The 12,920-nt window shown below is 42.0% G+C and overlaps 1 protein-coding gene across 5 annotated transcripts in view; it reads right to left on the bottom strand.

Annotated features, from left to right (window-relative positions):
• TUBD1 (tubulin delta 1) overlaps positions 1 to 12,920 on the bottom strand; it is a 33,031-nt gene that overhangs the window by 15,675 nt on the left and 4,436 nt on the right. For 3 of the 5 annotated variants that reach the window (XM_060646573.2, XM_060646572.2, XM_060646571.2), the window contains exons 3-6: positions 11,502 to 11,649; positions 9,550 to 9,766; positions 8,577 to 8,808; positions 281 to 445 (exon numbers count right to left, since the gene is read on the bottom strand). In XM_060646573.2, coding sequence (XP_060502556.1) covers positions 281 to 445; positions 8,577 to 8,808; positions 9,550 to 9,766; positions 11,502 to 11,649 — 762 coding nt within the window. Of the gene's footprint in view, positions 1 to 280; positions 446 to 8,576; positions 8,809 to 9,549; positions 9,767 to 11,501; positions 11,650 to 12,920 lie in introns of those variants that run through there. The other 2 variants (XM_060646574.2, XM_060646575.2) reach the window with 2 other exon arrangements.

The following is a 12,920-nucleotide window of genomic DNA, read 5'->3' as shown; positions in this document are numbered from 1 at the left end:
GCTCCCTGTTGGGTACAGAGATTACTAAAAATCAATCAATCAATCAATCAATAAAACTTAAAAAAATGTTAAACTCCTCTGAAAATTTTTTTCATTTTTGGTTAATGAAACTGTGCAGTGATTAAGCAGTCCTCCTGGGATGCCCTGGTAAGTTTTTGCAGGAACCTCCCTGACCAGAAGTCACCATTATTTCAACTGGCCCAAGCCAGTTTATACTGAGAACTCCAGTGCAGGCTCTTTTCCCAGTTTGTGGCTTGCATGTTTTTAAAATACCCGTTACCTTCTTCCATTTTCGAATTAGAAATGAGCATCTGTCTCAGGTGCTTGAGGAGGCCAGCCCAAGTAAACGTACTGTAAGCCAGTGAGTTCTCAGACATCTGAGGAATGTTACGAATACCCAGCATCTTGAATTCAGGATGGGGGACTAAATTCTCCATTAACTCTCCTGTAAAGAAAAAAACCTGGACTGAAATTTTAAATTCCACAATGTTTCCATTGACCCTTACACAACTATGGTTAGATGGTTTGGGGGGCCAAATATGTTTTCTCCACCAAGGCCAGAATTGCTTAAATTTAAAAATGTAAATAAAATTTCAGAGACAATATCTATTTCAGATCACATATTTGCTTCATTTTGGCACCTATTTTAGCTTGAGCGAGAAAACATACTTTGACAAAAAGGAAACAAGAATGTAGAAGCTAAGAAACTGGAAATATGAACAAAATATGTAGCTACACCCCAGGAATCTAAGTGAGCATCAGAGCTAATATGCTTTTATCATCATTCATATCCACTAAATATTCCTTTAGAAAATTTTCTAGATCTCTTATTTATTTTATCTGGTTAAATGATAAGCAGGGCATGTTAAATCAAATTCTACTAGGGAAAAAAGACAAGATTAGTGATTCCTGAAGACAGGAATACACCTATCTTTAGAAACTTATATTTGTAATGAAACAGGATTATGGAAAAAATCTAATTTGTTTTACATTCAGAGCTGTTTTATATATTTTTGGGAAAAAACTAGAGAAAAGAGAAAAATATATTATTATAACAACATGAAATATAAATTTTGTAACACTGAGTGCAAACTCATCCTATATCCTAAAGAACAAATTTTGACACAAACATCTACAAAGTGTTGCACAAATTGATCTTATGACTAGTGGAGTTTCCTCTAAACATGAATCTTTTTTTTTTTTTTTTAATGTTTATTCATTTTGAGATGTGTACTAGGGAGCGCACAAGTGGGGGAGGGGCACAGAGAAGGAAACAGAATCCCAAGCAGGCTCTGCACCATCACAGCAGAGCCTGATGTGGGGCTCGAATTCACAAACCGTGAGATCATGACCTGAGCTGTGATCAAGAGTTGGATGCTTAACTGACTGCACCACCCAGGCACCCCTGAACATAAGAGTCCTTTAATGCAAAATACCTACAGCTGAATTTTATTGCATAGCACAAATAAACAATAGTCAACAAATATAGCCTGAGCACTGACACATGAATGATCATCCTTTAGAAAGGTAATTAATGATCTACCTTTTAATTTTTTGATTTATTTTTATTTTTTTGAGAGTGAGAGAAAGAGCAAAGGAGGAGCAGAAGGAGGGGGAGGGAGAGAATCCCAAGTAGGCTCCATGCTCAGCATGGAGCCCGACATGGAGCTCTATCTCAGGACCCTGAGATCATGAACTGAGCTGAAATCTAGAATTGGATGCTCAAGCAACTGAGCCACCCAGCCTCCCCAACACATGAATTATTAACGGTCACAATCTACTTTTCCCTCCAACCTTCTTGTTCACCTACTCTCATTTTTAACCATGCCAAGACCTTGTTAAGACCCTATTATGGACTGAAGGTTTGTTCCCCCCTCAAATTCATATATTTGAAATCCTAACCCCCAAGATGATGGTATGGTAAGGGTGGAACCCTCAGAAATGGGATTAGTGCCCTTCTAAAAGGGGCCCCACAGAACTCTCTAGCACCCCCTGCCATGTGAGGACACAGTGAGAAGATGGCCATCTAAGAACCAAGAAGAAGGACTTCACCAGACACTGTACCTACTGGTGCCTTGATCTTGGACTTTCCAGCCTTCAGAACCATGAGAAACAATGTTATGTTCTAAATAAGTTACTTAGTAAATAGCACTTTTGTTATAGCAACCTAAATGGACTAAGACAAACTAATCCATGGACCTCCTGCCTTCTCAGTCCATCAGTCTTCCCCTTGCTTCACTTCTTTTCTTATCCAGCTATTTGCCCCTGTCTCTTCATCAAATCTTCCTAAGTGAAAGTCCACTCTTGGACCAGCCCCACTCCTCACATTCTCTGTTGCTGTCAGAGCATTGCTGTAGAAAGTCACCCCACATCACAGACTGGGGCCCCTCAGAATTTAGATGCCCACTAATGCTGATGCTTTGTTGTAAAGGTGACATCTCCTCAAACACCTGAATGGAGCCATGTGGGTATCTGAGGTCATTTAGTACAGAGACTCTGAGGCACAACAGACATATCTGAGAAAAAGCATGGAGGCCAATATGGCTAGAAGAGAGAGAGCAGGATATAAGGTCAAGAAAGCAATGGAAACCAGACAGAACAAAACCTTGCATGTGATTCCAATTACTTTGGCTTTAACTCTGGGTGAGATGGGAAACCTCTTGAAGGTTTTGAATAAGAGAGTAACAGGATCTAATGGGATTTAACCTTTTAGACAAGTAAAGCCAGAGTTCAGCCTGGCTGCTACACTTTAGAAAAGGCTGTGGGCTGGCAAAGGTTGAAGTGGGAAGACCAGGTAAACTTCCAGCTAACTTATCACATGACATTTCCATTAAGATATGGCAAAGGCACCTCACACTCAACATGTTTAAGACCCACCTCTTTCTTTGCCCCATACTATGCCCCACAAACCAGATCTTTTTTTAGTGTCCCCAGATCCAGCAAACACCACTACAGACTACACTGTTTTGTAACCCAGGGCCCCATGACTTATGCTCTGCACCTCCCTTTCTGTCATTTTCCAGATCCAATCCATCACCTGGTCCTCTGCATTTTACTCCACCCCCAATTTCTCTCAAATCTATCCTCTTTATCTCAGTGTGTTTAGTCCCATTTAGCAAGGACCTGTTATATGAGAGGCATTGTTCTGAGGATAGCAGACACAGTGGAGAGCAAGGTAGACAAGGCCTTACTTTCACAGAGCTTCTATTCTAGTGGTTAGAAACAAAGAACAGGGGCATCTGAGTAGTTTGGTTGGTTGAGTGTCCAACTCTTGATTTCCACTCAGGTCATGATCCCAGGGTTGTGGGATAGAGCCCCGCATCAAGCTCTGTGCTGACCCTACTTAAGATCCTCCCTCTCTCCTTCTGCCCCTGTCCCATGCTGGTGTGTGCTCTCTCTCCCTCTTGAAAGAAAGAAAGAAAGAAAGAAAGAAAGAAAGAAAGAAAGAAAGAAAGAATAAAAGAGGTAAAAAGAAAGAAAGAAAAAGAAAGAAAGAAAAAGAATAAAAGAGGTAATAAATGAACAAAACAATGTCAGAAAGTAATACATGGTGGGAAGGAAACAAACAGAATGATATTATAGGTGCTCACTCCTCAGACAGGATCATGGAAGGCCATTTTAAGAAGGTAACAGTGAGCTGAGACTTGAAAGATGAAAGGGAAATGGTCAGGAGAATACTCCTGGTAGAGGGAGAAGGAAGTTAATGAGGACAGCAAGAACGGACACCCTGGTGAGAATGAGCTGGGCTATATGATACATAATGAGGCCCCTGAGGCTCTGTTCATGAATAGGGGAGAATGGCAGGAAAGAAGGGAAACTGGAAGACAGAAGATAAACCACATACAATGGAGGCAATTATAGACTTTCCTGTAAGAAAACTGGATCTAAGATTTAAATTAAAAAAAATTTTTTTTAAGTTTATTTATTTATTTTGAGACAGACAGAGACAGAGTGAGCAGGGGAGGGGCAGAGATAGAGGGAGAGAGAGGATCCCAAGCAGGCTCCACATCATCAGCACAGAGCCCGATGTGGGCTTGAACCCATGAAACTGTGAGATCATGACATGAGCCAAAACAGAGAGTCGGATGCTTAACCGACTGAACCACCTAAGTGCTCCTAAAAAACTTTTTAAAAATATTTACTTTTGAGAGACAGAGAGACAGAGACAGAGAGAGAGACAGAGAGAGAGAGAGAGAATGAATGGGGGAGGGGGAGCAAGAGAAGGGGACAGAGGATCTGAAGTGGGCTCTGTGCTGACAGCCCGATGCAGGGCTCAAACTCATGAACCATGAAACCATGGCCTGAGCCAAAGTCAGATGCTTAACCGACTGAGCTACCCAGGTGCCTCTGGATCTCAGATTAAAAAAAAAAATTAAAAAAAAATTTTTTTTAACGTTTATTCATTTTTGAGAGACAGAGAGAGACAGAGTATGAGCAGGGAAGGGGCAGAGAGAGAGGGAGACACAGAATCTCAAGCAGTCTCCAGGCTCTGAGCTGTCAGCACAGAGCCTGACACGGGGCTCGAACTCACGAACTGCGAGATCATGATCTGAGCCGAAGTCGGACACTCAACCAACTGAGCCACCCAGGAGGCCCCCCCAAATTTTTTTTAATGTTTATTTATTTGAGAGAGAGAGAGAGAGAGAGAGAGAGAGAGAGAGAGAGAGAGGATGAGTGGGGGAGGGGCAGAGAGAGAGGGAGACACAAAATTCGAAAGCAGGTTCCAGGCTCTGAGTTGTCAGTACAGCCCGGACGCGGGGCTCGAACTCACAAACTGTGAAATCATGACCTGAGCCAAAGTCAGATGCTTAACCAACTGAGCCACCCAGGCCCCTGCATCTAAGATTTTAAAACTGAGTAACTGAGGGAGTGAGAAAGAAATGAGCTTCTGGGGAAAAGCTCTCTGTTTTAGACACATTATTTTTGGGATGTCCATGAAATGTGTACATACAAATGTCACACAGGAAAAGGCTACTGGATATAGAAATCTGGAGCTTAGGGAATTGGTCAGAGTTGGAGATAAACCAGCAAGTTGGAGAATACAAATGGTGTTTAAAGCCATGGAACTAGGCCAGTTATCAGGGAGAGGGTCTAAGACCAGCATTTAGAGCTTGGGAAAAAGAAAAGGAGCCAAAGGAGGAGAAAAGAAGGGAATAAAAGGTGTAGTCAGTGAGATAAAAGGAAAATGAGGAGAGGGCCGTCACAAGAGACAAAAGATTTGGAAGACCAAAGATCAGCCATGCCAAATTCTACTGATGGAAATGAGGACAACAAAGTGTCCACTAAATTTGGCAATGTGGACACACTTGTGACTTATAAAAAGCATTTTCAGAGACATGGTGGGGTAGAAACTAGATCAGAGGGGGTGAAGATGATGAGATGAGGAGAAGCTAATGACAGCAAGGACACACACCCTTGCGTTGTTTTAAAGAATAACAGAGGAATGGGTGCAATCACTAAGGGTGATGTCAAGGGAGGATTTTTTCAGTGTAAGAGATGCCCAAGAGTGGTTGTAATGGCAATAATCCAGGAAAGAGGCATAAGTTTATGACAGGCGAGGACGAGAGATGAGTGAAGAATTAAGTCCCTGAGAAGGGAGAGGGAATGGGACCCAGAAATTAAGCGAGAGAGCTTTGACAGGAGCAGGACACTTCTCCCACCGTGACACCAGGTGAAGTGCAAATTGTGAGGTGAAGTGCACAGTAAGGTTTGCACATAGTGGGGGAGTTTTTATTAATAACTGTCTTTATTTTCTCAGTGCAGTTCAATGAATTCAAACCACCACAATCTCTGCAGGGAATGACTAGACCAGCCTACAGACTCACCTCCAATCAGCTATCCACAGAAGTCCAGTGGATTTTTCAAAAGTAAAAGTGATTATGTCACCAACCTGCTTAAAATCTTTCAGCAGCTTCTCCCTATTCTTAGGGTAATGAGGAAGGTCTCTAAATGGCTTATGAGAACCTGCAAGGCCTACCCCTGCTCACCACTTTAGCCTTACCATTCTCTGTGCTCCAGGGTCATGGGATTTCTATTTGATGTGCCAGGATTCCTTCTGCTGCAAGACCTCTGCCCATGCTGTTCCCTCCTCCTTCCCTTGGCTTAGTCATCTCCAAGTCCTTTACCAGCTTTTGGCTCAAGTGTTACTTTCTCAGGGCAGTCTTCCTTGTCCCTGCAGTCTAAGTCTGATTCCTTTGTGACACATTCTCTTGAAACTGGACTTCTTTCCTTCAGAGCACTTCAGAGTGCAGAGCACTTCAGAGACGCCTGGCTCAGTCGGTTAAGCATCCCACTCCTAACCTCAGTTTAGGTCATGCACGATTTCACAGTTGGTGAGTTCTTTAATTATACATTCTTGGTGTAATTTATTTGTTTAATGTCTCTCTTTCACATTTCACAGTGAACACAATGTCTGCATTGGCTCCCATTGGATCCCCAACATTTAGCATAGTGCCTGGCACACAGTAGGAAGTCAATAAATATTGGTTGAATGAACAGATGTGCAATACAGTAAGTACTGTAGAATGCACAGAAATTAACAAGACATGTCTCCAAGGAAGTTGCAAATTAGTAGGACTACGTAATATGCACATGACAGAATCCCTCTCTAAGGAAACACATGGTGTTAGTTATAGTGGTAGCATCTGGGAAAGGGTGGGAAGGACACTTCCTTTTGATTGCGTATTGTTTTTCACTTGTTGAACAGGTGTGCTGTTTGTGTTACTTTTAAAGATAAACAAACACACTTAAAGAAATAATAATGGTAAAAAATATTAAGTGACATAAAAGAGATAGAGAATGCCTTAAAGTTCAGAAAAAGAGGGTTACTTTAGGTGAAGACCTCAGTATGAAAGCTTTACAGAAAAATTATCACTTGAATTGGGACACTGAAGGATGTATAAGGTTTTAATAGAGGTGAAGAAAGGAAGGAGGAAGCGATTTCTAAGGAGAAGGAACACTGAACAAAGGGACCTGGGCTGGAAAGCACCAGACTGAAGAGAGACAGTGCAGACAGGATGAAAAGTAGGTGGGGATCCATGCAGAGGAGACAGTAGGTAATGAAGCTAGAAAGTTAGGGTTCAGGGCATAATGTGGAGGCCAGGCGAAGGAATTCTGGCAAACCTGGCCATAGGATGAGCACGAGGGAATATAAGAATTAGATCTGCACACTGGGGAGGCTCTGTTGCAGTAAGCTTGCAAGATGGACTGCAGGGGGATGAGGCAGGTACAGGAAGGAATGCAAGGTTAGGACCACCTTCAGATAGGAATGTTGATTAGATCTAAGCTCTGTTTTTATGCCAGAGAGAGAGAGACAGAGACAGAGAGAGAGAGAGAGAGAGAGAAGGAATAGAAAGAGGCTAGTTTGCTTTGTGTTCATGGAGAGTATGCAGTATTAGTTGAGAGATACTGGCACCCTGAGTGAATGTCAGAGAGATAGGGAAGTAGGGGGAAGAATGCAGGCAGATGGTAGAGAAGGCACCATACTGATGGGATATGAGGACAGTGGGAGAAATCCAGGTGACAGAAACTTAGGAAGAGGGAGCAGGGGAGAGAGGACAGGGGAAGAAAAAGATGGATCTATTCAGAACATTCTAAACTCGAAGAAGCCAGAAGACAAGTAAAAAAATTGGGATAGGCAACTATTTGGGAAAGACATTAGGACTGAGAAGGGTATAGACTATGGAGTTATTTGCATCTAGGTGATTTGGATTGATAAGGCACCACTTGATGAATAAGCTGAAAAAAGAATGATGGGTGTCTTAATGGGGTGATGAAAATGATGGTTGTACAACTTTGTGAATATGCTAAAAATTGAATTGTAGGGATGCCTGGCTCAGTCGGTTAAGCATCCCACTCCTAACCTCAGTTTAGGTCATGCAAGATTTCACAGTCGGTGAGTTCAAGCCCCACATTAGGCTCTATGCTGATGGCATGGAGCCTGCTTGAGATTCTCTTTCTCACTCTCTCTGCTCCTCCCCCACTTGTGCACTCGCTCTCTGTCTCTCAAAATAAATAAACTTTAATTTTTTTTAATGTGTATTTATTTTTTGAGAGAGAAAGAGAGAGAGAGAGAGCGTGAGCAGGGGAGGAGATGAGAGAAGGGGAGACACAGAATCCGAAGCAGGCTCCAGGCTCAGAGCTGTTAGCACAGTGCCCGACATGGGGCTCAAACTCATGAACCACGAGATCATGACCTCAGCTGAAGTTGGACACTCAACCAACTGAACCACTCAGGTGCCCCAAAATAAATAAACTTAAAAAAAAATTGAATTGTACATTTTAAATTAGTGAATTATATGGTGTGTGAATTATATCTCAAAGTTGCTGTAAAAAAAAAAAAAAGAAGAAAAGGATCCTGAAGAATAGAACCAATGTGCATCTATCACTTCAGAAATTTAGTAACTTCTCAAAACTTCCAACTATCTAGTTGGAGAGCTAGGTCGTTCTTCAGGAAGGTTTTTGAGATGAGGGAGATCTGAGTGTATCCTCAGACAGACGGGACAAGCCAGGGAGGAATAACTGAGGCTTTCAAAACGTAAGACTTTCATACAAGTTACATACAAGAGGACAAATACCTAATGGATTTCTTCTGTAGTGATATGAGCCTTCCATAGAATAAGTAGGTTGGAACACGCTTCCCAGCTGATGTGCAAGGACTTGGTTTATATCGCTAAAGGAGATTTGCTTGATGTTCATCAGTTTTGCACAGATCTTATGAACAGCATCATTTTCATGAACGAGGAGGGCGTCTGAAGATCGGTACAAGTGAGAAAGAGTCAAAATGGAGTTGTAGTTCTGAACAATAACCTGGAGAGAAAAAGGTCAGAAATAAGAAAGGCAAAAGAAAAGAGCGATTATGAGGGTAGATTCTAAGGGCATTCTGCCTGGGTTCAAATCCCAGCTCTGTCACTTTTTAGCTATATGATCTTGAACAAGTTATATAATCTCTCCATGCTTCAGTTTTCTCATTTGTACAACAGGTGTAATAATTATATCAGCTCCTAGAGTTGTATGGATTAATGACAGAATGCAAGTAAAGCACTTAAAAGAGTGTCCTGTATATAGTAAGGGCTTAATAAACAGTGACTATTACTATCATACTTTCTTCCTACAGCGTTTCCTATAGTGACTTAACTCACCTCCATTTTAGAATTTCTCCTACTAGGCTGATCAACAAGAAACTAGCCTATATAGAAATTTCCTCTCAATGGAAAGAAAGGAAAATTCTTTGAAGGTTGGTAATGTCATGATGTACCCCCACATGTGGTCAAGGTCCCTCCTTTACATACTATATCCAGAGGGACTAACCCAGGAGTGGATTCCTAAGATGGTACTTTTGTGAACAATCCATTTAACTTTGCTTAAACCTTTCCAAATGAATGAGGTGTCCTTGTTTTAAAAATTCCAAAAAGTACCATATTGTATAATGAATGACTCCTGTTGTAGTAAATTAATATTTCCAAAGAAAGGGTAAAATCAATCTTTAACCTACACTTATTTCACTGCAAAGTACACAAAATATAAAATTTTCAATTAACATGTTCATACCTCACCGGTTCCATAAGGCCATATAATCTGATTCATTTTCAAAGAGTTTGAGTAGTGATCTTGTAAATTCTGTGTAATGAAGGCTCCTAGACCTGATCCCGTGCCCCCAGCCATACTCATTATGATGAAAAAACCACTCAAACAGTCACATTTTTCCACTTCCTTCTGGATTAGGTTCATTATAGATTCTTCATGCCTGGGTCCATGAACAGAGTAACTATACAACACAAAAGAAACAAATACAAACACCTTTCAGTTTAATCAGAAAGAGGCAATGCAGAGAGGAAGATATAGGATAGAGAAGGCTTTTTAAACCCATGGATGTGAACTAACTTTCATGAAAGGAACAGGGGCTCTGATCGACAATATTTAAAATATACAAGTTAAAGGCGAATAGGATTGCAGGGAGAGTGAATTTACTGGGTACAGAAACTTATCTTTTACAGGATATTCCTTTAGCTGAAGACTTCAATTACCAGACAGTTCTGCAAGTTTATGGTACAAAATAACACCCAACATTCATAATAATATTCCTAAAACAGTGGTTCTCAAACTTTGCTGCACATTTGAATCACCTAGGGAAGCTTTGAAAAGTTCCAACATCTGGGCTTTAGCCTAAACCAATTAAATCAAAATCTCAGGAAGTAAGAACCAGGCATTGGAATTTTCCAAAGAACCCCAGGACATACTACTGCTTTGCTGGGTTCCCTATTAGCTGGAATACCTGCCAGGTAAAGATACTATTTTTTTAAAGTTTATTTATTTATTTTAAGAGACAGACAGAAAGAGATAGAGCGTGTGTGTCCATGCATGCACACATGAGGGAGGGGCAGAGAGAGGTAGAGAGACAATTCCAAGCAGGCTCCATGCTGTCAGCACAGAGCCTGATGCAGGGCTTGATTTCACGAATCGTGAGATCATGACCTGAGCTGAAATCAAGAGTCAGACGTTTAACTGAGTGACCTGGGCACCCCAAAATATTTTTTAATGAGAAATTAGTTGGCAGAACAACATGAAAAAGTAGAAAACCTTGCTGCAAGAGATCCCTGGTTTCATCATTACCTAGACCTGAAGCACAGACATACATGAGACAGAATAAAGAGTTTCTTCTGGATGAAGTCACACACTACATTAAAAAAAAAATTTTTTTTAAGTTTATTTATTTTTGAGAGAGAGAGACAGAGTACGAGCAGGAGAGGAGCAGAGAGAGAGAGAGAGAGAGATACACAGGATCAGAAGCAGGATCCAGGTTCTGAGCTGTCAGCACAGAGCCTGATGCGGGGCTCAAACACACGAACTGTGAGATCGTGACCTGAGCCAAAGTCGGACGCTTATCCAACTGAGCCACCCAGGTGTCCCTACACTCTACATTTTAAAACAGCCATTTAAAAAAAAAATTTTTTTTTTAAACGTTTATTTATTTTTGAGACAGAGAGAGACAGAGCATGAACGGGGGAGGGCCGGAGAGAGAGGGAGGCACAGAATCTGAAACAGGCTCCAGGCTCTGAGTGGTCAGCACAGAGCCCGACGCGGGGCTCGAACTCACAGACCGCAAGATCATGACCTGAGCCGAAGTCGGATGCCTAACCGACTGAGCCACCCAGGCGCCCCTAAAACAGCCATTTTTTTTTTAAAAATTTTAACATTTATTCATTAAATGTTAGCAGAGCGTGAGCAGGGGAGGAGCAAGAGACGGAGGGAGACACAGAATCTGAAGCAGGCTCCAGGCTCATAGGTGTCAGCACAGAGCCCAACGTGGGCCTCAAACCTATGAACCTACGAACTGTGAGATCATGACCTGAGCCGAAGTCGGATGCTCAACCACTGAGCCACCCAAGTGCCCCTAAAACAGCAATTTCAAGATTATGTGCTTGGTATATTAACTGTGCAGCTATAACTAAGCTGTCCAGGTAGCTGTATCTAAACTGGAAAACATGAGGAGTTACTCTTACCCATATGCCCAGTTGTTTCCAGAACCTTGTTTCTGACAGAAGCACGAATGCTGGCCATATTTCCATCGGCCAGACTGGGCAGCCTTTGATAGTGTTTGATTGATAACTTTAGGTTCCATATCAACAAGTACAGCCCGGGCAATGGGAACTAGAGAGAGAAGAAAAACCAAAAGAAAAATATTTCATAAGTCTTATTTGGGTTCTCGCAGAGAACAAATTTCTAGGTCCAAAAAAAGAAAAAAAAAAATCTAAAAGTTGAGGATAGAAAGATCTGTCACACTGCTTAGAAACTGAAGTCGGCAGCAGCAGGTATATGCAGATGGATCATAGTAGTCAGCATTCTTTTTTCTTTTATTTTTATCAAAAAAAAATTTTTTTTAATGTTTTGTTTTATATTTGAGAGAGAGAGAGAGAGAGACAAAGACAGAGAATGAGGAGGGGAGGGGCAGAGAGAGAGGGAGACACAGAATCCAAAGCAGGCTCCAGGGCCTGTGAGCACAGAGCCCAGTGCGGGGCTTGAACTCATGAACCGCAAGATCATGAACTGGGATGAAGTCGGACGGTTAACCAACTGAGCCACCCAGGCACCCCTTTATGTTTATTTTTTATTCTTGAGACAGAGACAGAGACAGACCATGAGTGGGGGAGGGACAGAGAGAGAGAGAGAGGGAGACATAGAATCTGAAGCTGGCTTCAAGGCTCTGAGCTGTCAACACAGAACCTGACGCAGGGCTTGAACTCAGGAACTGTGAGATCATGACCTGAGCCGAAGTTGGATGCTTAACCAACTGAGCCACCCAGCCACCCCATTTTTAATTTTTTTTAAATGTTTACTTGTTTTTGAGAGAGAGAGAGAGAGAGAGAGACAGAGCATGAAGGAAAGGGGCAGAGAGAGAGGGAGACACAGAATCCGAAGCAGACTCCAGGCTCTGAGCTATCAGTACAGAGCCCAACATGGGGCTCAAATCCACAACCACGAGATCATGACCTGAGCTGAAGTCGGTCTCATAACCGACTGAGCCACCCAGGCACCTCATAATGCTAGCATTCTGCTAAGCAGGATGAATCAGTGTGGGCTAAAATGATCACTGGGTCAGGTCTACAAACATCTGTTGAGAGCTTACAATGTGCCATGTACTGTGCTGGTAACAGAGATGAAGACAACATCAATCTAGCCCTAGAAGGACTAGTGGGAGAGATAAAACTTAATCACAGCATGACATGATAATGACTCATGACGAATCCACACTAAGAGTAGCACATTCAGAGATATAAAATACCATGGGCACAATAAGCAGCTCAGGATTGTTGAAGCACAAGATGGAGGAAGGGGTGGAGGAAGTAATGGATGGAGATGGAAAGTAGGCAGGCTCAGATCTTGGAAGTCCTGGTATGCAGTGCTAAAAACATTGAAATTTA

Source organism: Panthera onca, chromosome E1 (genome assembly GCF_046562875.1).
Source record: "Panthera onca isolate mPanOnc1 chromosome E1, mPanOnc1 haplotype 2, whole genome shotgun sequence".
Lineage (NCBI taxonomy): Eukaryota > Metazoa > Chordata > Mammalia > Carnivora > Felidae > Panthera > Panthera onca.
This window is presented reverse-complemented; position numbering and strand designations above follow the sequence as displayed.